This window comes from Budorcas taxicolor, chromosome 10, assembly GCF_023091745.1.
Source record: "Budorcas taxicolor isolate Tak-1 chromosome 10, Takin1.1, whole genome shotgun sequence".
Classification (NCBI taxonomy): Eukaryota; Metazoa; Chordata; class Mammalia; order Artiodactyla; family Bovidae; genus Budorcas; species Budorcas taxicolor.
The window spans coordinates 49688606-49713758 of NC_068919.1; the positions used below are offsets into that span (position 1 = coordinate 49688606).

Consider the following 25153-nt stretch of genomic DNA (forward strand, 5'->3'; position numbering starts at 1 on the left):
TCTATTTGGATACACATAATGTCTGACTGTATCTTTTTGGTGATGGTACCAGTCATTGATAATCTGTACTGCACTGATTTAATGAATCAAAGTGGTGGTATTCTTTTATTTTCTTTATTTATTAGCTGGAATGTTCCTTGGGAAAAAACCTTCTCATCTATTATTTGGTTACCTTGTGGTATCATTTACAAAGAAAAGCCAGGATATATGTTTGATTATTTTTCCTTTACCAATTTTCACTATCAGACTGATTGTGACTGATTTTTTTTTTCTTTTTGTCCCTCTGTTTCATTTTGAACTCATGGATTTAAATATTTTTAGTGTATTTCAAGCCATTGTAGTTACTATCCTTATTAATGCTCAGACTGTCCTGTCTGTGGCCAGTGAGAGTCTCTTCAGCTTGTCTCTTTAATCCTTTCAACGTGATCCAAGTAGTCTTTACTTCCTTGCTGTCTGGTTCAGATTTCTGTTTCCTGCTCTGGACCTGTAATTAGCCACTTCTTCCTTTTAGTGGTAAATGGTATTTTGAGACAATAATCTTGATGGTAGGAGTGGGGTGTTCATTGCCTCTGGGTTGTTCGTATTTTCTAGACCTTTTCAATGTACAGTGCTAAAGAATGTTTTTTATTTGTTTTTGTTGGTTTTTTACTTTTAAGATAAAATAGATTTTGAGTTCATAAGGGATACTTCTAAGTTAATTATTTCCTTTATCTCACAGTATATGTACAGTAGTCCTAGGATGATAATACAACACCATCACCAGTGTGATTTCTGAAAGTAAGGTTTTTTCCACTCAAGTTCTCTCTCTTAAAAGGATATACCCTCTAGGAATGAACAAATCAGTGTGTTTTAGATTAGTTTTCTATATGATCATCAACTAATACATATTTAGGTTCAGTATAGTTTTTAAAATTTTAATCTGTAACTTCTTGTGAATCTATAATTATTTCAAAATAGTTAGATATTTAAGTTTTATAATTTTTAAAAATATTTACATGATTCCAAAGTCAAATCTAAGAAAGGATACATTCAAAAAAGTCCCCTTTACCCATCCCCTTATTGGTGAATTTTTTTAAATTCAGGATTAATTGTTTTATTCCTTGTCTTTAAAAATTAAGTAAATAGGCAAGTGCATTTATATAGGTATTCTATTCATTTAAAGCCAGTCTTCAGGCTTTGACTTGAGCTTAGAGCTTTAGCTTTTAAACAGGTAGAATTTGGTTCACATTCTACTTCTGTTGGTTACTTAAAATATTGTGACTTCAAAGTGTGTTCTCTTAGTCCATTTCTGTGTCTGTAAAGTGAACATTGTAAGTCTTACCTGCAGTAATGCTTTAATTCTTAAAAATTTCCTCTAGTTTCAGTCTTGTCAATCTTCTATGAGTGCATCATGTATTATTTTTTCTATTTGCCTTTGCCCCAATGTTTCATCAACTCGAAGTACCTTCCCTTTTTTGCCATATGAAGTCTGTATAACTCTCAAAGCCAGATTTATCTCTGTCTCTTCCATAGAGCTTTCCCTTACATGGTGTTTTACTGTTTACAGAGAACTTTTCACACCCGCTGTGTTAAATAGCCCTGTGTATCCTATTTAGGTCATATGTTGTCCCTAATTTATAGGTAAAGTTCGCCTAGGCAGATGACAGTGCTGTTGTCTAGTCGCTCAGTCTGACTCTCTGCGACCGCATGGTCTGTAGCTCACCACGCTCCTCTGTCCATGGGATTTCCCAGATGAGAATACTGGAGTGGGTTGCCATTTCTTTCTCCAGGGGATCTTCTTGACCCAGGAAGATCACAATATCACAGAGTAAAACTGTTTCAGTGGTAAAGATAGAATAAATACCTACATATCTTGGTGCCTAGTCTGTATTCTTTTCACAAGTAACTCCACATTAGTAAATGTTTTCTGAATTCCATTGTACTTACACAGTGCTGCAGTTAAACCCTCTGCCTACATAAAATGAGCAGTTAGTTAAGTCCCTCCACTTAAAAACAGCAGTTGTCTTACAGTACATTTATTCAGTAAACTCATTCAACAAATATTTATTAAGTACTTACTATGTGCCAGTACTTCTTATTTCCTATGGTCTTCAGCATATTTCCAGGAAGGTAATAGGCAATTGGTGGTTTAGGGTTATTTTGACAGTTTATTGTAAATTAGTGAGACTGAATACAGTGTTTATGTACAAGTCAAGGGAGAGGAGGCCTTCCAGAAGACGTCTTCTTACTTAGCACTTGTACATGTATCGCAAGATTAACCTTTGGGAAAGGTACTAGAGTGGGTAGAAAGTTAACACTCTGTTAACTGAAAGTAACTCCTAGGTTTGTCTTTATCATTAGTCATTGCTGTTCCTAGAATGAAATAAAAATAGAGAAGCTTTCTGTATGATTTTTGCATTCAAATGGTCTACCTCTGAGCTATACGCCCCTGTATGATTTTTGGCACTTAAGGGTTGTAAATCCCATTACAAAGATAAACAACATGAACATTATAAAGCGTTTGCTTCATTTTCATATGTGAAATATTATATTTTTTCAAGATAAACTAAAAAAGTAGTTAATTAAAAGGATGCTTTTTCATGGTGGTTACTTACTTACCATATTCCTCATTCTAAAAAAACATGTTTTCAGTGGAGGAAGATTATTTTGAAACAAGGCACATATCATGTCTGTTGTGCATATTCAGGGAATTTTCCCAGTATTCTTGGTTTGTTTTTTTTATTGCAAGAAGTGATTTAACCTTAGTAGTTCTATGTTTATTACACATAGAAATATAATGCAAATATGCACTGATGTGTGGCTCATCTTTTCTACTAACCCTAGTTGTTTTTGCGCTCCATCCCCATTGTAATCAGTTTGTTTTCTAGAAATTGGCTCAGATTCTTTTCCTTGGGGCATTTAAATGTATGTAATAAGGCTAGTGTTACCATTCGTTTAGAAACTAAAGTTACGAAACCCTTCAGAAGACCTGTTGAGTGATTAGGATAGATATCTAAAAAGCAGCAAAAGTAAGGCAAACCTTACTGATGGTTTTAGCAGCTAGAAATAACATTTCTACTTGTCAGAAAGTACAGCAGAAAGATTTTGTTTTTTACATCACAGTATTTAAAAACATTTTGTTTTTTAAAATAGCAAATACTTTGACTATTTCTTTTTTTCCTTGAATCTTAATGATACTGAATCTCTAAAAGAATAACTTAGAAGTGGTGTGCTGTTTAATTACAAGTAGATGAAGAAGCAAGTTACATTCTTTAAGTTCTTTTGTTCTTCTTTTAAGTAAAAGTGAAGATATTCCAGTTTATTTATCCCTTTAAGATAAATTACTAAACTAAAAGAGAATTTGGGAGAAAAAGATCTTCTCAGTAATTCCAGCATAACTCATCCTTTCTTTGCTGCCACTGCCTGCCAGTCCACCCTGTCAAATCATTTTTCTTTCCTTTCCAAATGTTGCACAATAGAAATATAATGATTAAAACTAAATTCCAGTATAACAATTAGGAGATTATTAGAGCACAGTATAATGGACATATATAATAGGAGTCACATTGCTACCAATTAGTAATCTTCTTTTGTACTAGTCTACATACTAAGCTTGTGGCTTAATTGTTTCAGTGCTTTCAGTTTCCTTCATATTACTTTAGTTTGTGAAACAATTGGTCTTTCCCTAAATGGGGCACATATATGTCAACTTGAAGTTGAAAAATTATTTTAAATGATTTCTTAGAAATATGTTTGTTATCCAAATGTAACTGAGCATATGATAAAATATGTGTTATATTTAAGAAATCTGGACTTACATGAACCTAAAATTGTGTTAGGAGATACATATGGCATTTAAAATTTTGTTTACAGTTTAATTTTGCCTTAAGTCTAATTTCACTGCTAGGCTGTCACTCTCAGGCATAGTTCTTAATTTGTAGTCTCTGGACCAAAAGCATCAGCATCACTAAAACTTGCAGAGATGCAAATTTCCAGGCTCTACTCCAGTCTTAAATCGGAAACTGTGGTGTTGGTGCTCAGCAGTCTGTTTTAACAGTCACTCCAGGAGATTCTGATACAAAATCAAAGTTTGAGAATCACTACTGTAAGGCTTTGCATTTGGTAGCTTCACACCACCTTGACTAAATATGATCTACTTATACTCAGCTTTTATTTTAAAAGTTGTAAGTTAAAACATACCTTAATTCTATGTATATTTGTTATGATCTTTAATTTTGGGAAATGTTGTTTCTATCTTGTTATAATTTCAGTCATTTTTGCAGAATTTTGCTTGGTGTTAATAGTTTCTTCCTTGTGATATTCCTGTTTTCAAGCCATTACGTGCTTAATTTTAGATTACATCATGTCACATATATAAAAATTAAAATAGCACATATTTAAAATTAAAATCAGTAATTTAATAAAATTATTAACTTGTTTTGATTACCTGTAGCACAAATACCGTTTTTAAAGTGGCTGACCACCAGTGTGTATATGAAACAGTATATGAATTCACTTTTAACAGATAGAAAGGAATGAAGAATTTGAAACTACTCTTGTCATTCTTCTTACTTCTGAGATGCCTAAATGGGGAATGTTCTTTGTTTATTAATATGCATTTCAGCCCTTGAAAAAGTATGTCTTCGTGTTATATTTTCTGGTACATTTTGAGTAGTATGTCCTAAAAGTGCTTTCGAACGGAGTCATGCGGAATAGTCAGGGCAGGCTTTTTATTGGTGGCTTTTTGCATCTCTCTCTCTCTTTTTTTTTTTGGCCATGCCCCATGGCTTGTGGAATCTTGGTTCCTAGACCAGAGATTGAACCCCGGCCTGGCAGGGAATTCCTAGCAACTTTTTGATATGAGTAAGATTTGGGTAATTGAAACCAGTTTTGAGTAGCGAAACTAAATATTCCAGTTTATTGTTGATATAACTGTTGATACATTTGCCTGTTTTCTTGTCTAAGTCATGTATATTAGACATATGCTACATTTCTTTGTGTTTTGGTTCTGATTGGAATATCTTGTGTTTGTTAGTAATAGGTGTCTCTAATTAATATTACTCTACAATTTAACTTGATAGATCTTGTACTGTTACTGAAATCCAGTTTTAAATGAATTCATTTTACATTTGATTATTCTTTGACTTTCAGGATGCTGAGGAAGAAGAAAATGAGAAAGGTATGTTTGATGCTAAGTAGAGTAAAAATTGGTGACATTTAGAAAAACAGTAAACTGTGAAAATAAAGCATTCCTTATTCAAAATCTTATTTTTGAAATGAGTTTATTTTCAAATTTATCAATTTAGTGAGTTAAGTTAGCACCTTGATTTTATTTTTTAATTGGTTTAATTTTCTTTTTAACACCTTGAAGACATGTTCTAACTTAATGGTACATATCAGTTACTGTGGTGGACAATGCCATTTTTGTTTAACCTAATTTAAGTTTTATTTTTAAAACCAACTTCTAGCATACGGTAAGTTGATATTATCCTTAAGACTGGCACTGCAGTAACTCATACGTGCTTACTGGTAATCCTAGTATGGAATGGATAATTAATTTTATAACTAGTTCTAAAATTGTTGGGTGACCAGGAGACTGACTTTTTGTTTGCTGCCTGGAGAAATTTTGTACAGTCTTCTGATAGTTTCAGTAGTTCTGGAGACCTATCTTATCCAATACAATTACAGGGACATCAGTAGCAATATATGTGGTTGGTCTGAGGTTATAGAAGAGCTCTTGGAAGGACGTCCAAGGATCCTCCTACTTTGGACTAGAAAGGACATGGAACAGGCAGAATAAAAAACCTAGAAGCAATGAATGAAGCAAAGCTACCGACTGAAAATCTCAGATGCTCGAGGCCTTTCGCTTTTGGGTGAATGCAAGACGTCTTTGAAAATGGTAATTGCAGGACTGACTGGACAGGATGAAGCCTGGAAATGACCACTTTCTTAAACATTATGGAGCAGGCCATCTTTGGAGCCTCTTGTAGCAGTTTTCGGACTACACAAGAATAAGAAGAGTGAAAAAGATGAGGCCCTGAATACTTTGAAGACTGATTGGTATCCTCAGACTGTGACCTTTCAAGACGTCACCATGGGAGTTCTGAAGGTCACAAGGGTTAAATCCTAAGATAATTTGAACATTGAATAACAACTCTGCTCATTTGTCACTCTCTCATGGAGGAAAAACACCTTCCATATGCCATTAACTTATAACCAGAAATGAAGAGCTGGTATCCTCAGGATGGAACTCTCTCCTCACTTTTATTGTTTGGTATTTGTATTTAGAGATCATTTTTTCCATGAAGAATAAGTGATCCTGGGTAAAGGATTGTTTATGTTAGTTAATACCCTTGTGTTTTTCTTCCTAACCTTCCATCAGTGCTAATAACTGGGTTTATATTTTCTAGGTCCTATTCTAGCTTATGAATATGAAAATTGTTTAAACTTCTTGTTTTGCCATATTTATTCCTGTTAAATCCTCTTAGATATAGCAGGTTCTGGTGATGGTACACAAGAAGTATCTAAACCTCTTCCTTCAGAAGGGAACCTAGCTGAGGCTGATCACACAGCTCATGAAGAGATGGAAGCTAATGCGACTGTGAAAGAAGCTGAGGATGACAACATCTCGGTTACAATCCAGGCTGAAGATGCCATCACTCTGGATTTTGATGGTGATGACCTCCTAGAAACAGGTAAAAATGTGAAAATTACAGATTCTGAAGCAAGTAAGCCAAAAGATGGGCAGGACGTCATTGCACAGAGCCCGGAGAAGGAAAGCAAGGATTATGAGATGAATGCGAACCATAAAGATGGTAAGAAGGAAGACTGCGTGAAGGGTGATCCTGTCGAGAAGGAAGCCAGAGAAGGTTCTAAGAAAGCAGAATCTGGAGACAAAGAAAAGGATACTTTGAAGAAAGGGCCCTCGTCTACTGGGGCCTCTGGTCAAGCAAAGAGGTTTGTTTTTCTATGTCAGTTCTTTACGATACTGAATTCCAGCATTCAATAAGATCACTCTACATTAAGGGGGTGGCTTCAAGACCATGTACAGTAATTAGTACTTATGATCCTGCCTATAATATTTTTGACCGTCATAAGTTACTTTAAAAAAAAAATTTCAAGATCTTCGTAATATGCAGTGTGTCCTACTGATTGCATTGTCGAATTGTCAGCATATATTTGGTTTTTTTTGTTTTTTTTTTTTCAAATTGACAATTTTTTTGTGTTTCATTTTTAAAAATCCTTGTGATGATGGTTAATGAACAACTGTCAGTCCTAAGAACACAAATGAAGTCAAGTCCCAGTCCTGAAATCTGGAGAAGATGGCCATATATCCACTGAATAGAATTGTCAGAAAATCTAGATCTTCAGGAATCTTGGGGAAAATCAGTGCAAGAATCCTAAGGGAATCATTTGTTCAAATAACCTAATCTAGGCTTTTGGAATTGTTAATTTGTATGGCTAGCACTGGTTTGAAATATAGTCAATATCAAGCTGTTCGATTTTTGTTCTTTTTGTTCTTTTTGTTTTTGCTTTTTTGTTTTCAATTTTCTTCTGGTGATTTGCTTCTGTAGCTCTTCAAAGGAATCTAAAGACAGCAAGACATCATCCAAAGATGACAAAGGTAATGTATTTTTTCCTGCTTATTTCAGTGATACTTTGAATGTTTTCTTTAAAAAGTAGTAATTGTCTAAGGTTTCTTTTGACAATTAGTCCTTAAAAACTGACATAGTAAATTTTTTGGTGGCTTTTGGGTGAACAGTGGAGTTAGATTACAGCAAATTCTGAAGTGTGATTGAAGCATTACTTTCTTAATTATTTAATTTATAAACTGGTATGAATTTGAGTCAAATATATTTGCTATGTATTTTTTATATTGTGTTTTAAGTATCTGTATTGAATATTCATATAATAGACATTTCATTTCTTAAAATTTCTGAAGTATTTCACCTTTATCACTTGTAACCCCCACACACTACCACAATCTTTTTCTTGTTCTGGCTAGTAGGAGATGTGATATAAATAGTATTTGTGGAGCTGAAAGCAAGTTAGCCTTGACATTTGGTTTTACTTTTTTGATTCTTTAAATCAGGGCACACAACTGTTAATATAGCCAGTTTATAGGATTTTAATTCTTCAGAATTTACTTCCTAATTGACTTACTTTGCATTGATGAGAGTTTTAGGTAGAAAAGTAGTTTTATTTTTAAATTTTGTAAGTTCAAAGGTGCATTATTTGATTAGTCTTTTGTTACTGGGAAGTCTCTGCTTATCTCCTGGTCACGTGCTTTAGTTTCATCTTATATATGCTGTATACGTGAAAAATATTTCTAGCATTTTAAAAAAGCATTCTAAGGGAAGAATAATGCCATTTGGGTACTACAGAATAGAAAATGCCTCTTGAGTGCCTAAAAAAAGGAATGTTATGTGTCCCTTATCTTTTTTTAGTATATTTTGTTGGCATAGTTTAATAATTAGAAATTTTAGTGATTGACTTAGTGATTGACAATTAATTGCATTACCTACATCCCTTACAGTTTTGGTTAATGGATAAGATATAATAAATTTATTAAATATTATCCTTTAAATTTAGAAGCTTAGTGTAGTCTTTATTAAATATTAACTTCCTATCATTAAATTTTTTTTTCTCAAGTTAAGAGGAGTATGTGGGCCCAGGTGTTCCTGGTAAAATATAAAAGATACACAAACTTCTGGTTAACATTTCATAAGATAAAACATTTCCTTTGATAATTATGTTTGTTAAGAACAGAAATGCAGTAGTCATTAATAGTTAAAATATTTGAGTTAGGTGTGTGTTGTCTTCTCATAAGTACACTGATAGAAGTTCTTTAAAACTTGTGGCTTGTAGTTTTTAAAGCATTAAACGTTTTACTCTTTCTATATTTGATACCGTGAAGTTATAAAAATTGTTACTTTTATTGCTTAGATACTGTTTCTCTTAAAGTGGGTAAGAATTGTTTTCCAAATAATGAAATGAAAATTCCTTTTTTATAATAGCACATTGGAAGTAAAATACTGAAGGGTGACTGACCAGGAATGTGTTTTAAGAAATGGCATTTATCTGTATGAAACAATAATTTGTGTATGGAAATAGTGCAGAAATAGTTCATATAACCATTTACCTTTTCTAAAGAATTTTGGGGTCTCTGATCTTTGTAACTGATTTGCTTTAGAAGACTTTTTTTTTTAAAATCCAGAGTTTTCTAGTTGCATGTAATTTCCACTTTCTCTTACCCTTTCTCTAATACAAAATGAAGATGAACTGTGGCTAGTCTTTGTTACTAAACATTTAAATTTTTGAAAACAGTTTATCCCTTTGTTTGACTTTTCTGTTTGTGCTCTCAATGTCTCAGGAGCTAAAGCCCACGACAGGTGTAGGTAATTAAGCAGTCTGTACATTCCTATACCGCTGCTTCCTGGTTTCTTGAATATAGTGTGGTGGTTGAATATAAATGAATGAATTTAAACAACAAAAGTCCAAGACATATAATTGATTTTTTTACCCACTTTGTCTTAAAACTCTTGCAGTAGAAAATGTACAAATTCAGACATGTTTGTGTTATGTTATTGTGTTCAATTTTAGTTATAGTAGATGTGTAGGATTTTGATGTAGTGAAGTCATGCTGTCAAAATTAGAGGGTTTTATAATTTTGGAAGTTTATAGCCCTAATAATTTTGTTTAAAAAATTTCCAATTGAGAAACTTAAACTTCTGATATTAAATCTATTCTAGGAAGTACAATTAGTGCTAGTGGTAGCAGTGGAAGCTCAACTAAAAATATCTGGGTTAGTGGACTTTCCTCTAATACCAAAGCTGCTGATTTGAAGAACCTCTTTGGCAAATATGGAAAGGTACATTCTTTTTATCTTTTTATCCATATTTCTATGTCCATTTTAAACAGAGGTGGTATTCAAAACAATACATATAAAATCTAATTTCTTGTCTCTCTCAGGACTGTTATAGGCATAATTATTTAGTTCTGTGATAATCATGAGTTTTACTATATCATATAATCTCACTCTGAGCCCTGGGAATCTTTGTATTAAAAGTTCATTTTTTTGAGCCCATTTAAGCCAAGGAAGGACTGAGTTTGTTTCAGCACATTCATCATGATTTATCTTGGACCTAAAATTGCTGAGGCTGATCTGGTCATCTGGAAAATAGAAGCACTGGGATATAGAATATGGGGTGGAACCCCAAAACTAATGTGGTCCCTTTTATTATACAAGCTCTAGTACAGTGGTGCAGAAGAATGTAAAACTGGTAAAATGGACTTAATCAGAAGTTTTGATATGTACTGTGAAGGAAGAGTGCAGGGTTTAGAGAGCAAAAAAGGAGGCTTTACTATGATTGGTTGATCAGAAGTTTTTCTGGCATATAAGGGGAGACCTAATGAAAAAGAAAACTAGTTGATAATTAAATTAATTGAATATTCAATTAATAGCTGTTGAATTAAATTGTAGTTGATCTGCATCCCTTAGGGCACTCACTATTTTCTCTTTACATTGTAGTTTTCAGTATGCATCATATACGTAACCTCCTCTGCTGTCAACTCTTTGATAACAGGGGTCTTAACTACTATACTTTGTATGCACATGATAGGCTTTCAAATGTTTATTTAATTAATGACCACCAATATCAGTAAATAGCCATTAATGAATGTTATAAAAATCTATCCTATTGATTTTAGAAATTGTTTTTTTTCCTTCTAAGTAGAGAATTGCCTACACAGTAAGGATTCTGTGTAGATGTCAGATACAAAACACTGAGAATTGTGGTCCCATGATCAGTTTGTGGTATATTTTTGATTCTATTTCCAGCAATTTAATTAGGGCTAAAACTATATAAGGAAACCTTGTACTTATAACATGAAATTGCTGTTGGGGCAAGTCATGCTTTCCCAGAGTTGAGATACAAGCTGATAAGTTTCCAGCTACTCACACCAGATTCCCTCTGTTCCTCTTCCTGACATTGTGTCTGTGTTCCTATTTGTTCAGCACTAGATTGTTCTTTCCCACTTTTCTTCTCACTCAACCATCCCTGCCTTGTCTCTCTTAGCTATTCATTTTATTGAGCTGAAGTATTTGTCACTTTTATATTAGTATACATTTTAAAAGTACGTAAATGGAAAATATGTCTTTTTAGAGTGTGTTTTGTGGAGTATATTTTTAAGGCTGCTTTTTCATGTGTGGGAGACTATTAGACTATTTTTGAGAGACTCATTATAGAAGAGTGTTAACACTTACCCAGACCCTTTTCGTTTTAATATCTTTAAGAGACTAGGGATGGGCCTTTGATAGGAAGGCCCTATCAATTTGGTCCAAATCTAATTGAAAATATTGTTTCTTTGCTTTTGTTAATTGTGCCATTACTTCCTTGATGTGACTGACTGTGTTTTGGCAATGTATTTAAAAAAAAAGAAAAGTAAAAAAGTAGGTTATATTGATTTTTAACATTTTAAATTGTTCCCCTGAATATTATAGGCAAGGTAGTGGGTGAGTGCCAGAATATGAAACAATAATATATATTGTCCTCAATTTATCCTTTATCCTGAATTTATACATCCTGAACATATCCTTTAATTTGAATAGTCTGCATTCTGAAGTTTTATCTTAGAAATGTACGTGAAACTGTAAAACTAAAGGATAATCTCATTTTTATAGGTTCTGAGTGCAAAGGTAGTCACAAATGCTCGAAGTCCTGGGGCCAAGTGCTATGGCATTGTAACTATGTCTTCAAGCACAGAGGTGTCCAGATGTATTGCACATCTTCATCGCACTGAGCTGCATGGACAGCTAATTTCTGTTGAAAAAGTAAGCTTGCTTAACTGAAGGATAGTAATTCTCAATTTAACAATATTACACTAGTAAGGAGTAGAATTGGGAATGACTTTTATTTTTATATATTCATTTTAATTATTTTACTTCTGTTTTCCTTTTTTTTTTTTTTTTTTTTACCATCCACATACTTGTTACAAACATAAAAATGTAACTTTAAAACTTACATATTTGGGACTTCCCTGGTGGTCCTTTGGTTGAGACTCCGCCTTCCAGTGCATGGGATGTGGGTTCGACCCCTGGTTGGGAACTAGGATTCCACATGCCTCAGGGCAGCTAAGCTGCAACTACTGAGCCTACGAATCTCAACTAGAGAGCCCATGCACTCCAGAAAAAAAAATAAAATTAATATTTTTTTCTTCCTGTTAAACTTTTCAGGTTAAAGGTGATCCTTCTAAGAAAGAACTAAAGAAAGAAATTGATGAAAAGAGTAGTTCAAGAAGTTCTGGAGACAAAAAAAATATGAGTGATAGAAGTAGCAAGTAAGGATTTATTTTGTCAATTAGCCTATAGACTTTTTTGGTACATTGATGAAGTAGTTCTCATTTTGTTGTTTTCTTGTGTGGGGTGGTATGGTCAGGACACAAGCCTCGGTCAAAAAAGAAGAGAAAAGGTTGTCTGAGAAAACTGAAAAAAAAGAAGGCAAGGATACTAAGAAAATAGAAGGTAAAGATGAGAAGAATGATAATGGATCAAGTGGCCAGACTTCAGAATCGATTAAAAAAAGTGAAGAAAAGAAACGAATAAGTATGCTATGTGTCTTTCTTCTCAGTCCATTTCTAATGCATCCTACAGCTTAATTTTTACAGTTTAAGGGGAAACTTGAGAATACAATCTAGATAAATATTTAAACTTTGTTGTTAGATGTCACTGTGGTCAAAAATGAGATCTGATAGGACTGGGGAATCAGCTGTCTTCTTCCACCTAAGCCCATTTACTGTTAAATCTGGGCTGACTGAAAATGGTCATTGAATAACAGAAGAATTATTGAATAATAGGAGGATAGAAGAATTGATCTTTTGGTATCTTTGAAAGCATTTACATTAGGGGATCAAGTTTTAATAACTCTTTATATTTCTCATAGAATAAGTTTTTTATACCATGTATTGGTTTGTAAATATTTGGTTGTCGTAAGAATTCAGCATACTTACATTATATTTTCTTTTTGATGGGAATAGTTTTAGACATTTGCTTATCTAATTTTTTTTCTCTTAGGTTCAAAGAGTCCAGGACATATGGTGATACTAGACCAAACTAAAGGCGATCATTGTAGGCCATCAAGAAGAGGAAGATATGAAAAAGTAAGTCCCTGATAGGGATGTTGTATACTATTTTGCCTGTTTCCAAAAGAAGATAATTCAGTTATCTCTAACCATTTTGCATGTGTCCATGATAGAAAACCTAAGAAAAGGGGAATGTCATTATTCATTTAAGCTTTTTAAATTACCAGCTTAACTTGAAAAGAGAATTATTTTAACTTCTAGTCCTGTTAACAATTTTTTATCTCCCTGTAGATTCATGGAAGAAGCATGGAAAAGGAGAGGGCTAGCTTAGATAAAAAAAGGGACAAAGACTACAGGAGGAAAGACATCTTGCCTTTTGAAAAGATGAAGGAACAAAGGTTGAGAGAACATTTAGTTCGTTTTGAAAGATTGCGGCGAGCAATGGAACTTCGAAGGTAGGGAAAGAGTCTGTTTTATACCTGTTTTTAACTATATAGGTATGTTTTTAACTATAGATGTATCTTTAACATTAGTTACAAACCAGAGTTCTGGAAATTGTATTTCTATAGAAAGATATTTGTCACTTCTAAGAAGTAAAACCTAATGATTTCTTTAGTTTGCATAATATTTTACAATTTAAAAAATACCTTGGCATCTATTATCTCTATCCCAACAGTTCTATAAGGTTAGTTATGTCCATTATATAAATGAAAAAAATGGAGGCCCAGAGAGGCTAAATGGCTCTTCCAATGCCACATGGCTAATGAGTGGCAGAGTCGGGACTCAGACCCAAGTCTTCTGACTCCAAGTCCAATGCTCTTTCCTCTACTTCAAAGCTGCCGCCATAAAAAAACATGACTTTGAAGGCAAATTTTGATTTTGATATAAGATAGTCTTAATGTAAGCGGTAGTGGCCAAATAATACATTGACATTTTAGGGAAAATTTATTGTACTTTGAATTGGAGCCCAAGTAAAGGAAGATTTAACCTGTGAACCTTATTGTGTTCAAACTCTTGTCTTAGAGCAGGCATCCTCTTTAAAACAAAATGAGAACAAAACATTTCTACTTTTAGTGGCCGTATCTCAAGTTCATCATGAGTTGCCAGTTTGCTGTCGATTTTTGGATGCCACTTAAAATTTTCTTGTGAAAGTGTTTCAAAATATAAATTTCCAAATATTAACCTGTATTATTGAATGGTCACTTATGGAGTTTCATCTATTCATTCAGAAGGGTGCTAGGAACTACCAGAGATACTTTTAGCAACTTAGATAATACTATGATTGCCACACAGTTTACTAAAAGGAAATAATTCTTGCATGCTGCTGCTGCTGCTGCTAAGTTACGTCAGTTGTGTCCGACTGTGTGCGACCGCATAGACGGCAGCCCACCAGGCTCCCTTCCCTGGGATTCTCTAGGCAAGAATACTGGAGTGGGTTGCCATTTCCTTCTCCAGTGCATGAAAGTGAAAAACGAAATTGAAGTCACTCAGTCATGTCCCACTCTTCGTGACCCCATGGACTGTAGCCTACCAGGCTCCTCCATTCATGGGATTTCCCAGGCAAGAGTACTGGAGTGGGTTGCCATTGTCTTCTCCAATTCTTGCATACTCAGAACTTTTTTTGTTTTGATGAAGTCTCAGTATGCTTGGCTTCCTGTTCAGATGACCACAGCTGAGAGAACAGTGAAAGTGGGAGTTATTAGGCAGCACTTCTCAAACCTATCAGACCAGCACCGGTTTCATAGTAATAAAACAAAAAAAATTGTAGCACCTTCTTTACTGATCTGAAATGAAATTGATATGTAACATACTTATTATACAAATATACAAAAAAGAACAATATAAAGCCTTGACTCTAATATGAAGAAAACATAAAGTAATTTATAATGAAGCATATATTCCAGATATGAATGTTTAGGCATGACGCTCTACAAGATCTAATGAAGTAGTCAGATGTTTGCACCTCTCTTAAGACTCAGTGAGAATGTGACAGCTACAAACACAGATTGATACCGGTTTGTCATATTGGTGAGTCAAATACCAGGAGTAGTGTTGATGTTATGGAATGACTTCTGAAATGGTGAACAACTCTTGGTAAAGTTCTCAAGAAGGTGTAATTTTTCCTCTTTTTATATGGAGCTGCATTCCTGGGAACTTTAGTGTACATAAAAGGCCAAAGGAAATGAAACTAGCATTTATTAAAAATGAGTTAAAATGCTAGGGCCAGATTTTTTTTTTTTCTAGAAGTGATTTTGTTTTGATGACATGAATTACATTATGGCATTTGAAAGGTATTTGGAGTGTTGGATGGTTCTTTGTGATGCAGGACTATCTTGACTATGTCATGCATCAAAAGATATGTAGAATCCTTGGTCCCTTTAACTAATTGCTGGTAACAGCCCCCTTGGTCATTGTTATAATTAGAAATGCCTTTCCACGGGGGCTGTACTGAACCATTGAGAACCACTGGGTTACTAGGAGAAGACATGCTGATTGACAGAACACACTGGGTGCCTTAAAGTGAGGAAATGATTAAAAACAAACAGAAAAATAACCCACTTTTAAAAGTCTTGATATAATAATTTAGTTGAGCACATATTTGAACTCAAAGAAACGTGTTATTTAGAGCCATCTATTATGGGTTGTGAACACTCCAAAAGAGGCCATGAGGGCAGCCATTTAGTATAGTATTTGCTGTAATTCATGTTGGTGGCTATGATCCCAGTTCAACAAAACTAAGGCTTACTTCATTTAAGGAGATAGAATATATCCTAGATACCTGAAATTTTTCTATCAAAAACAGAAGTTTGTAGTTCAGTAAATTCATATATGTAGACTATCCTTTTAAAGATGTTGACTAATTAATGGGCTGTTATAGTGGGATTTTTATTTAAACAGGAATCATCTAAGAGGCAACTACTCTGTAAAATTGTTCAGTTGACAGTCTTAAATAAGTGACAGTATTGAAATCTGTTTAAAGTTTTATTTTGAGTTCTCTTTCCAGTTACATTAAAACTATTTAGAATGAGTCGAAGTATAAAATTGCCAACCTCAGGGAAAAATAGAAATTCAAAAGCTATTCTCTTTCACACAGTGCTAGCATAATTTAAGTATTTCTAAATACTGATTTTTGTTAGACGAAGAGAGATTGCAGAAAGAGAGCGTCGAGAGCGAGAACGCATTAGAATAATTCGTGAACGGGAAGAACGGGAACGCTTACAGAGGGAGAGAGAGCGCCTAGAAATTGAAAGGCAAAAACTAGAGAGAGAGAGAATGGAACGCGAACGCTTGGAAAGGGAACGCATTCGTATTGAACAGGTGCAGTCAGAAAATCTTTTCATCTTAAATAACTGACCTTTTTCAAACTCTGTGGTTTTTGCCCTAAAATTTGCTTTACATGCTGTAAAGCTTTTATAGAATAAGTTCAGCTAATGAGCATCTATTAAGTGTCCCTGAGATAACAGTGAATTAGGTGCTAATTAAAACTACATTTAGTCATGACTTTGTTCTAGCCAATTGGTAATAACTTGAACTCTGCGATATCATGGCAGCCTAATAGTCTGAGCATAGGACTATGAGTCCAGAGTAGTTGTAATCCAGGCTCTGTCACTATCCCATTCTTAGAAAATAATAACTATTTCCTTACTGATTATAGTGGGAATGATTCCCCAAGGCTGGAAGGAAACAATGCCTCTCTGCAGAATTGCATCCAGGGTTTTAGGACACTTGGTCTTATTAATAACTTCATCTCTAATTACTTTTAGGTGCTTTTGTTTCAAATTATTAAACTAAATCTGACCTTCCATATTACTTGCCAGCTTTCACCACCCAGTCTCTGTTATTTTTACTTCAGAACAGTAGTCATAGCTTAGATTGCAATTACTGAAGTCAAATTTTTTTTGTCCCAGGTTTGTCTTTTGCCTGGTGCTTGCTTATAATGTTTTCTTAATGATAGGATTAAAGCAAGGTTGCACATATACTTACCTTATGTTTTCATTGTGCATTGGTTGGTTCTTCCTTCTATGTTGTCTGAAGGAACGTCGTAAGGAAGCTGAACGTATTGCTCGAGAACGAGAGGAACTGAGAAGGCAACAGCAGCAGCTTCGTTATGAACAAGAAAAAAGGAATTCTTTGAAACGCCCACGTGATGTAGATCATAGGTAGTTGCTTGCTTTCTTTAACAGTTAAACTTGCTGTCTTATTCCTTTCATGCTAAGACTATAGAATTAGAAAGTACAGGCACCTGTCGCTGGAATACAAGGTCATGATCAAGAGGGATAGGAATGATTGCAGTAGTGAATTGGACATCAGTGGATTTTCAAGTAGAACAAAATTCTTCCCAGTTCCACCCACTGGCCCCCCTCCTTTTTCCTTTCTTTGCCAAATGTTTTCCACTGTGACTTGAAGTACTGAATACATGGTAGACTTTAATAATGGCTCTCAAACTCGGACCCATTTTGAAAATTCTTACAGGGTAGTACAGACAGTACAGAAATCGAAGTCACAAACTTGGGAACACTAAAATATAGATTCTGTAATTTGTTTGCATTCATAGTTCTTAATAGACTTCAAAATATAATATAGTAATTTAATTTTCTTAATATAAATTCTGTGAGATTTAGTTGATTGTGTTGAGAAATAAGTGGAGCGGAGTAAATGAATTGTGCTTGGGACTAACCTCTCTATCCTTTCCACAGTTAAGTATAACCACAAGTGTTGTATTCTCCTGGTTAGAATTTTATTTTAGAATGGTATCAATTATTTGTCTTATTTGCCTTTTTCATTTAGTAATTTGAAAACAGTTTTTCAATTATTTTCTGTGAAATTCCTCTAATACTATATAACTTTATATAATTTGATAATTTTTTGCTAGCTTGTTCTTACAAAAGAATGTTTTGTCTTGAGTTTATTAGCCCTCTGTATCCACAGTTCCTAGCATGTGGTATGTATGACTCCAATAGGTGTTATTTTGTTGCTGTAAAACTAATTTATATAAATGAGCAAATATTTCTCTTCAAGGCGGGATGATCCTTACTGGAGCGAGAATAAAAAGTTGTCTCTAGATACAGATGCACGATTCGGCCATGGATCTGACTACTCTCGGCAACAGAATAGATTTAATGACTTTGACCACCGAGAGAGGGGCAGGTTTCCTGAGAGTTCATCAATTCAGTCTTCATCTTTTGATAGGTAAATGAATATGTTGAAAATTACTGTATTTGGTGTATGAGCCTTGTTAGTGATAGTTTGGTTTTCTTAAAATCTTAAGTACAGGTCATAACTGAGTATTCAGAACAAATCATGTTTGGTTTTTCTATTTGTTAATGAGACTGTGATTCTGTATTCAAAATTAGTTTTATAGGCCACTATAACATGCTTAAGTAGGTAGGCTTTATCTTCTTAACCTTTAAAACTAAGTGAAAGTATTGTTACCTTAGGATGTGTCTCACTTGTGAAGGATAGTAAAATATTCTTCAGGTTGGTAGTGACTTGAGTGTTTGATGTAATTTCCCTTGTATGCCAAAAAACCACCCTTCATGCCAGACATTTAGTTCAATTTAAAAGAACATAGGTTATTATGCTCAGTCATCATTGTGCTCAGGCATGTCTGACTCTTTGCAGCCCTGTGGACTGTAGCCCGCCAGGTTCCTCTGTCCATGGGGCTTTCCAGGCAAGAATAGTGGAGTGGGTTGCCATTTTCTCCTCCAGGGAATCTTTCCAACCCAGGGATCAAACCCGTTTCTCTTGCATTGATAGGGAGATTCTTTACCACTGAGCTACCTGGGAAGCCCCATTACAATCAGTAATTATGGCTATTTTGTTCTTTGCCTGAAGTTATTTTTTAAAGAAGGTGTTCTTACTGTAGGTTATGCAAATAAAGTTAAGAAGAATCAGACCAAGTACTTCTCAAAACCTGTTTTCTTTGTTTTGGATAACAGGAGAGAACGTTTTGTTGGTCAAAGTGAAGGGAAAAAACCACGTCCTTCTGCACGAAGAGAAGATCTAGGTTTTGAAAGGTATCCCAAAAATTTCAGTGATTCCAGAAGAAACGAGCCTCCACCACCAAGAAACGAACTTCGAGAAACAGACAGACGAGGGGAACGAGATGAGAGGAGAACAGTGATCATTCATGACAGACCTGATACCACCCACCCTAGACATCCTCGAGAAGGAGGGCCCAATCCATCTAGACCAACCTCCTGGAAGGCTGAAGGAGGCATGTCCACTGACAAACGGGAAACAAGGTATTTGTATTGTTTCTAATGCCTAGCTAATGGTGGTAACAAAGCACTTGGGTTTTTCAAAAAAGGTCAGAGTTTGATTGTATATGTTCTTGAATTTTGTTTAACAGAGTTGAAAGGCCAGAACGATCTGGGAGAGAAGTATCAGGGCACAGTGTAAGAGGGGCTCCTCCTGGAACTCGCAGTAATGCTTCTGGCTATGGAAACAGGGAGGGAGACAGAGGAGTAATCACTGACCGAGGAAGTGGAGCACAGGTAAGTGCTTATGAGAGTTTATTGTCAACTCTCCAGAAATAAATTTAGAGGACTCATTGAGACATTGTATTTATAGTATCATTTGGGCATGACCTCGTTAGATTGGCATGATTGGCAGACTCGTTTCTCACGAAAGGTCTTAATGCGCCTTGTATTTTTTAAAAAAATATTTACTTGTTTCCCTGCATCAGGTCTTAGTTGCAGCCTGCAGCGCGTGGGCCTCTCTAGTTGTGTGCAGGCTCCAGAGTAGGCGGGCTGAGAAGTTGCTGTGCATGGGCTTAGTTTCCCTGTGGCAAGGGGGATCTTAGTTCCCTCACCAGGGACAGAACTTGAGTACTCTGCATTGGATGGCAGATTCTCAATCACTGGACTACCAGGGAAGTCCCTTTTGTATTTTCAAGACAGTAGTTGAACATAGTAGTCCAGAGAAGCAGGATACTAGCCCTGAAGTTTTTTTTTTTATTCTAGTTTTTTAAAATATAATTGACAAACAAAACCATGTAAGTTTAAAGTGTACAACATAATAATTTGATTTAATCTCTAAAGTTTTTATTAAAATTCCTGCTGAAATTTGAGAATTGTTGTATTTGGTAGATGAACCTTCTTAATGATGACTTTGGCTTTATTTCTTTTTTAAGAAATTGAGATTTTCAAACTGGATGGAAAATCTTTGACCTGTACGTGTGTTTCTGTCATCGTTTTCCTTTTTTTTTTTCTTTAAGTAATACTCTCTCTTTCCTCCTACTTAATTAAATAAAGTGTAGAACTGAAATAAAACACTTGTCTCTTTTTTGTTCTTTTATTTTTAGAGGTAGGTAAATGGAATATTTTGTGTTTTTTAATTGCTTTTTACTCCTGCAACACTTCATTGACTTGAGTATTTTGTAAGTTAATGAACAGAGGACATCTGTTTGCAATTCAAATGAGCAAAAACCTTTTACCTGATTTGTTGATGAAATAACTGGCATGATACAGGTTGACAGTAGTGAAGATAGAATATTCTTAAATTACAGAAAAGAATTTGGAAGTGTATATATGTGTGTGTATCCATCCTTCAACCTCTATTATCCTCTGGTGCTCTGTGGTTTTGTAACAACTTTTTACCAGAAAACTTTTTAATCTCTAGGCATTCTAGTTAATACCACTTTGTGTTTTCCATTTCATATAAAACATTTTTGAAACACATTTGGGCCTGCTGGGATTTATAAGTTTCAGTGTTTCTAGTAAGTAGAAATATTCAGTAGATCAATTCATTGAGCTATATACCCTGAATAGAGCCTTTTAAAATTTTGGTTAATATAATCCAGATATTCTGCCTTATTTAAAGTTTAATGCAGTCTCATAGACTAGCCCCTGTGCATTCAGTTACCCTTTTTGCAAAAGGTATCTTTAGGGAAAATATCTTATTCCTCCCTTGGAAATTTCGTTTTCATGGTGTTGGGTCTGTAAGCTGTTCTGACAGCAGTATGTATCTATAGAGCACCTTCAGATTTCTGTAGGCTTTCATAACTTTTGACTCTGTTTTTTTTTCCTCCCTCAGATCCTTAGTTTTCTTTGTTTCTTTATGTTCAGTATTTTTTTTAATAGTCATGGATGTAAGGCCTTGTAAGAGCCATAACAGTAACTACTACTATGTAAAATAAGATGACAGCTCCTATTTCTATGTGGTACTTGCATGTGGATCGTATACCCTACCCTGATTGTCTTAAGGTTCTGATCTCTCAGTATGCCTTCTTAACACATGTAGAGATCTAGGCATTATATATAGATCCAGAAATACTCAAGGGTCAAAAAGTACATGGGTGTTAGAAGGTATAGAAATAACAATGCTGAATCATTTTCTACTTTTCTACCCTTGTAGCCTGAGTAGCTTCCCAGTTCAAAGTAGATGGGAACCTTTTTTCATATTATTCGTTCTTTCATCTTCTCAGACATCTTAATTTCTTTCTGACATGAGAAGTATACCAGCATAAGTAAATTGGCCTGAAGCTGAGGTTTTCTTTTAATATGTTATTCTTTAGCACTATCCTGAAGAACGACATGTGGTTGAACGCCATGGACGGGACACAAGTGGACCAAGGAAAGAATGGCATGGTCCACCTTCCCAAGGGCCTGGCTACCATGATACAAGGCGAATGGGCGATGGCCGGACAGGAGCAGGCATGATAACACAACATACGAGGTAAGTAAGTAATCAGTTCAAGTTTTTCTGCCAGCATACAACCAAACCTTTTTTCTTTAAAAGTCATTATGGTTTCTGAGAGATTGAATTATAATGAGTAACAACCGTAGGTCTGCCCAGAATATTTCTTCATATTAACTCAAAGTCTCCAGGAGATTATATACAGGGTTTGTGCTCAAGCTCTGATGTTAATATTCCTCATTATAAGTTAATTAATTGGTATTTTGGCATAGATCTTGATATAGGTATGTATACATGCCAGAATCCAGCAGACAGGAATATTAATTTCATATTGGAACAATCTTCTTGTTCACTGTCATTACAAAAATTTTTAGAAAGGAAGAAGAAACTGAAAGTATGTTCTGCTTCCTCCTTTCTCAAATAGCTGCATCAGAATTTTTGGACATTTACCCCAAACCCTGTTCAGATGCTAAGAGATGAGCTTTATTTTCTCTTCATACCAATATCCATTGTGACCCTTCAGCTGACAAGTATTTGGCCTATCTCTTCTATACAATTCATTCTTTCCCATTCATCTATCTTAGAAGAGACATTGGCTTAGCTCACTGACCTAGTAACATTACTACTATTCTATTGGTTGCTTCCACCATCAGGTTTAAGTGAGTGTTATACTTGTGCCTGCCCAGCCTCATCACTCATTCTTTTTTTTTTAAAGTGGAGGATAATTGTTTTACAATATTGTGTTAGTTTCTGCTGTACAAGGAAATGAATCAGGTATATGTATTCATATATCCTCTCCCTCTTGAACTTCCCTCCCACCCCCTACCTCTGTCCCATCCATCTAGGTCTTTACAGAGCACCTAGCTGAGCTCCCTGTGCCATAGAGCAGGTTCCCACTAGCTGTCTCTCTTACACATGGTAGTGTATATATGTCAGATTTTTCCCACCCTCTCCTTCCCCTATCCTTAGTTTTTAAAGGTCACCCATACCTTTTTTCTTGATAAATACAGATTCCTTTATTTTATTTTTAGTTCTTGGGCTCTTTGGTGATTAAACCCTTTTGATTTTCCTTTTTTGAAACATTCCTCTGTTTTCTAATGTACCATAATTTTATTTTTATTTATTTTATTGGCTCCTTCACATGATTGGATTTTAGACAGTATTCTTTATTGTTTTATATTGTGATCACCATGTAGATGCTTGGATGAGTCAATAAATTCAAGGTCACAAGGAAACTCATTTCCCTCCTGTTTCAGATCTTTATGTTCTGTCTCCAACTTCTTTTAATTTGCCAGTACCGGACTGGAAAAAATATGGGCCTCATCTTTATTTTTCTTCTTGTCTAGCATAAACTTCTAAGTATGGTTCAGTTAAAAAAAAAATTTGTGGTAGCTTTGTCTTCTTTTTCATTTCAGCTCCTGTCGATCTTCCCAATATTTTTCTCTCCTCCATTTTTTCACATTATTTCTAAATTTAACTGTTGAGACTGTTTTTGTACACCATTTACTTGCTGCAGAACTACAAACAGCTTCTTTAGATTACTTAGCCTGGCATCCAAGCCTTTCTTTAATCAGGTTTTATCCTTAAACCATTTCACCATGGATTTTTATCTTCCAAATTTGTTTTTTTGGGGTGGGTTTTTATTCCTATATTATTTATTCATACCTACTTTGCATTATTCATATAAAAGAAATTCCAAAAGTATTTCTTAAATGATGTCCTGTAGTTCAGAGGTTCAAGTTCCTAGTTGATGCTGATGCAACTCTGGGGATCACACTTTGAGAAGTCCATTCATATGCAGACCATGACATGGCTTACTAAGAGGCAGGGGTTTAACACAAGACTGTCAGAGCTGAAATCCTTACACCACTGTTTATTATCAGATAATCATTGTGATCTTAGGCAGGTAACTTAAATGCTGTATCACTCTTCATCAGGAAAGCGGGGTTAGTAATGGTACATACCTCACAGAACTGTAGAAAAAAGTAAATTATTTACTATGAGTAAAGTACAATGAACAGTGTCTGTTAAATGATAATCACTTTTTAGGTATTAGCTGTAGTTATTTTCTTCTCTGACATTTTTTTCTTTTAAACCTTTTTTCAGTAATGCATCCCCAATTAATAGAATTGTACAAATCAGTGGCAATTCCATGCCAAGAGGAAGTGGCTCTGGATTTAAGCCATTTAAGGGTGGACCTCCACGACGATTCTGAAAATTACTTGCTGCCGTGGTTTCAAGATAATTTATTGAAATCTCCTGTAAACTTTACTTGACTACTTATGAAGAGGACCTCTGACTTGCTTGAGAGTTGTCAGACTTTTCCTTTTTCTCTTTTTTTAAAATTTAACATGATTGCTTTTCTCAATTTTGGAGAAGATGTTTAAATAGTTCCGTTGTAACTTTTAATAGTTTTGTGTATCATTCAACTTTTTTTCTTGCAGCACCAAGACACATTGGAAAGGATAGGAATCAAAACCATTTTGTTTAACGCTGTGTGAATATAAAGAGTAGTTTGCAGGTGTGTGGTAGTGGTTTAATTTGCAGCATTAGCTCTGTGGTGTCAGGCTCTAGAGTTACTTCGTATCAACAAGAATTTTCAGCCTCCATTTTGAAGGCTGTTTAAGCTTAAGAAGTCTGCTGTTTAATTTTTAGAAAATAAGATTGTTCCTTGCATTTCTGAGTATTATGTAACCTATTTTTGCAGAAGGTACTGTTACATTAAGTGCATCTGTGTATCCTGGTTTTAAGAAATGTACTCTTTTTTGAAATAAACCTTCATATTCTGTATAGTTGCTAAAGTGTTGAGAACCTTTTTAATTGTAAAATGAAAACCGATTTTCAGTTTAGTGTAGCAGCACACTTGTTCAGGTTTGCATGGTATGAAACCAAATAGATTAATGAAACCTTGGCCATGAGGTTTGTATCACTGAGGTTCTTAGACTGAGTTGTGCAGGTAAGTGCACTTTTAGGTAATCTGCACTGTTTGATGGATAAATTCCATCTCTGGGAATTGTGTTGGTATTAATGTTTCCATATTCCCAACTATGTTGAGAAGTGGAAAAACAAAAAAACAAAAACCCAGGTTCTAGATTGGTGAATCAGTTGGGTTTTGTAAATACTTGTATGTGGGAAGGCATTGTTGTCTCTTTGTGAAAATAAAAATCCACACCTGGAAGTGTATGTGTCTTTGTTTCCAGCGTTTTAGGTGTTGGTCCTCCAGCCCTTTTCCTTACTCCAAGTAATTGACTAAGTTTAGAGCTTTAACGACAGTGTTTTGGTCTTCTTCCTAAGATATAAGTTTGACTGACTCTTCATTTTTACTGAAGTGTTGGAAACTTAAGCACTAACCTTATGACCTTTTTTTTTTTTTAAGCATCTTTTCCAGGGAAGTCCTTCAAGGAAAATTCTGAATACCACCTCTTAAAGCCTCCCATATTCCTTCATGTGAATC

The 25153-nt window shown here is 34.8% G+C and overlaps 1 protein-coding gene across 1 annotated transcript in view; it reads left to right on the plus strand.

Annotated features, from left to right (window-relative positions):
* Positions 1-24869, plus strand: part of SLTM (SAFB like transcription modulator) — a 43282-nt gene extending 18413 nt beyond the window's left edge. Inside the window, exons 6-21 of the mRNA XM_052646665.1 lie at positions 5131-5158; positions 6468-6936; positions 7554-7603; positions 9732-9850; positions 11663-11812; positions 12215-12318; positions 12417-12583; positions 13052-13137; positions 13351-13514; positions 16197-16377; positions 17095-17219; positions 18079-18249; positions 18999-19304; positions 19412-19556; positions 21578-21738; positions 23806-24869. Coding sequence (XP_052502625.1) covers positions 5131-5158; positions 6468-6936; positions 7554-7603; positions 9732-9850; positions 11663-11812; positions 12215-12318; positions 12417-12583; positions 13052-13137; positions 13351-13514; positions 16197-16377; positions 17095-17219; positions 18079-18249; positions 18999-19304; positions 19412-19556; positions 21578-21738; positions 23806-23914 — 2535 coding nt within the window. The 3' untranslated portion in view covers positions 23915-24869. The remainder of the gene's footprint in view (positions 1-5130; positions 5159-6467; positions 6937-7553; positions 7604-9731; positions 9851-11662; positions 11813-12214; positions 12319-12416; positions 12584-13051; positions 13138-13350; positions 13515-16196; positions 16378-17094; positions 17220-18078; positions 18250-18998; positions 19305-19411; positions 19557-21577; positions 21739-23805) is intronic.
* Positions 24870-25153: the final 284 nt, after the last annotated feature.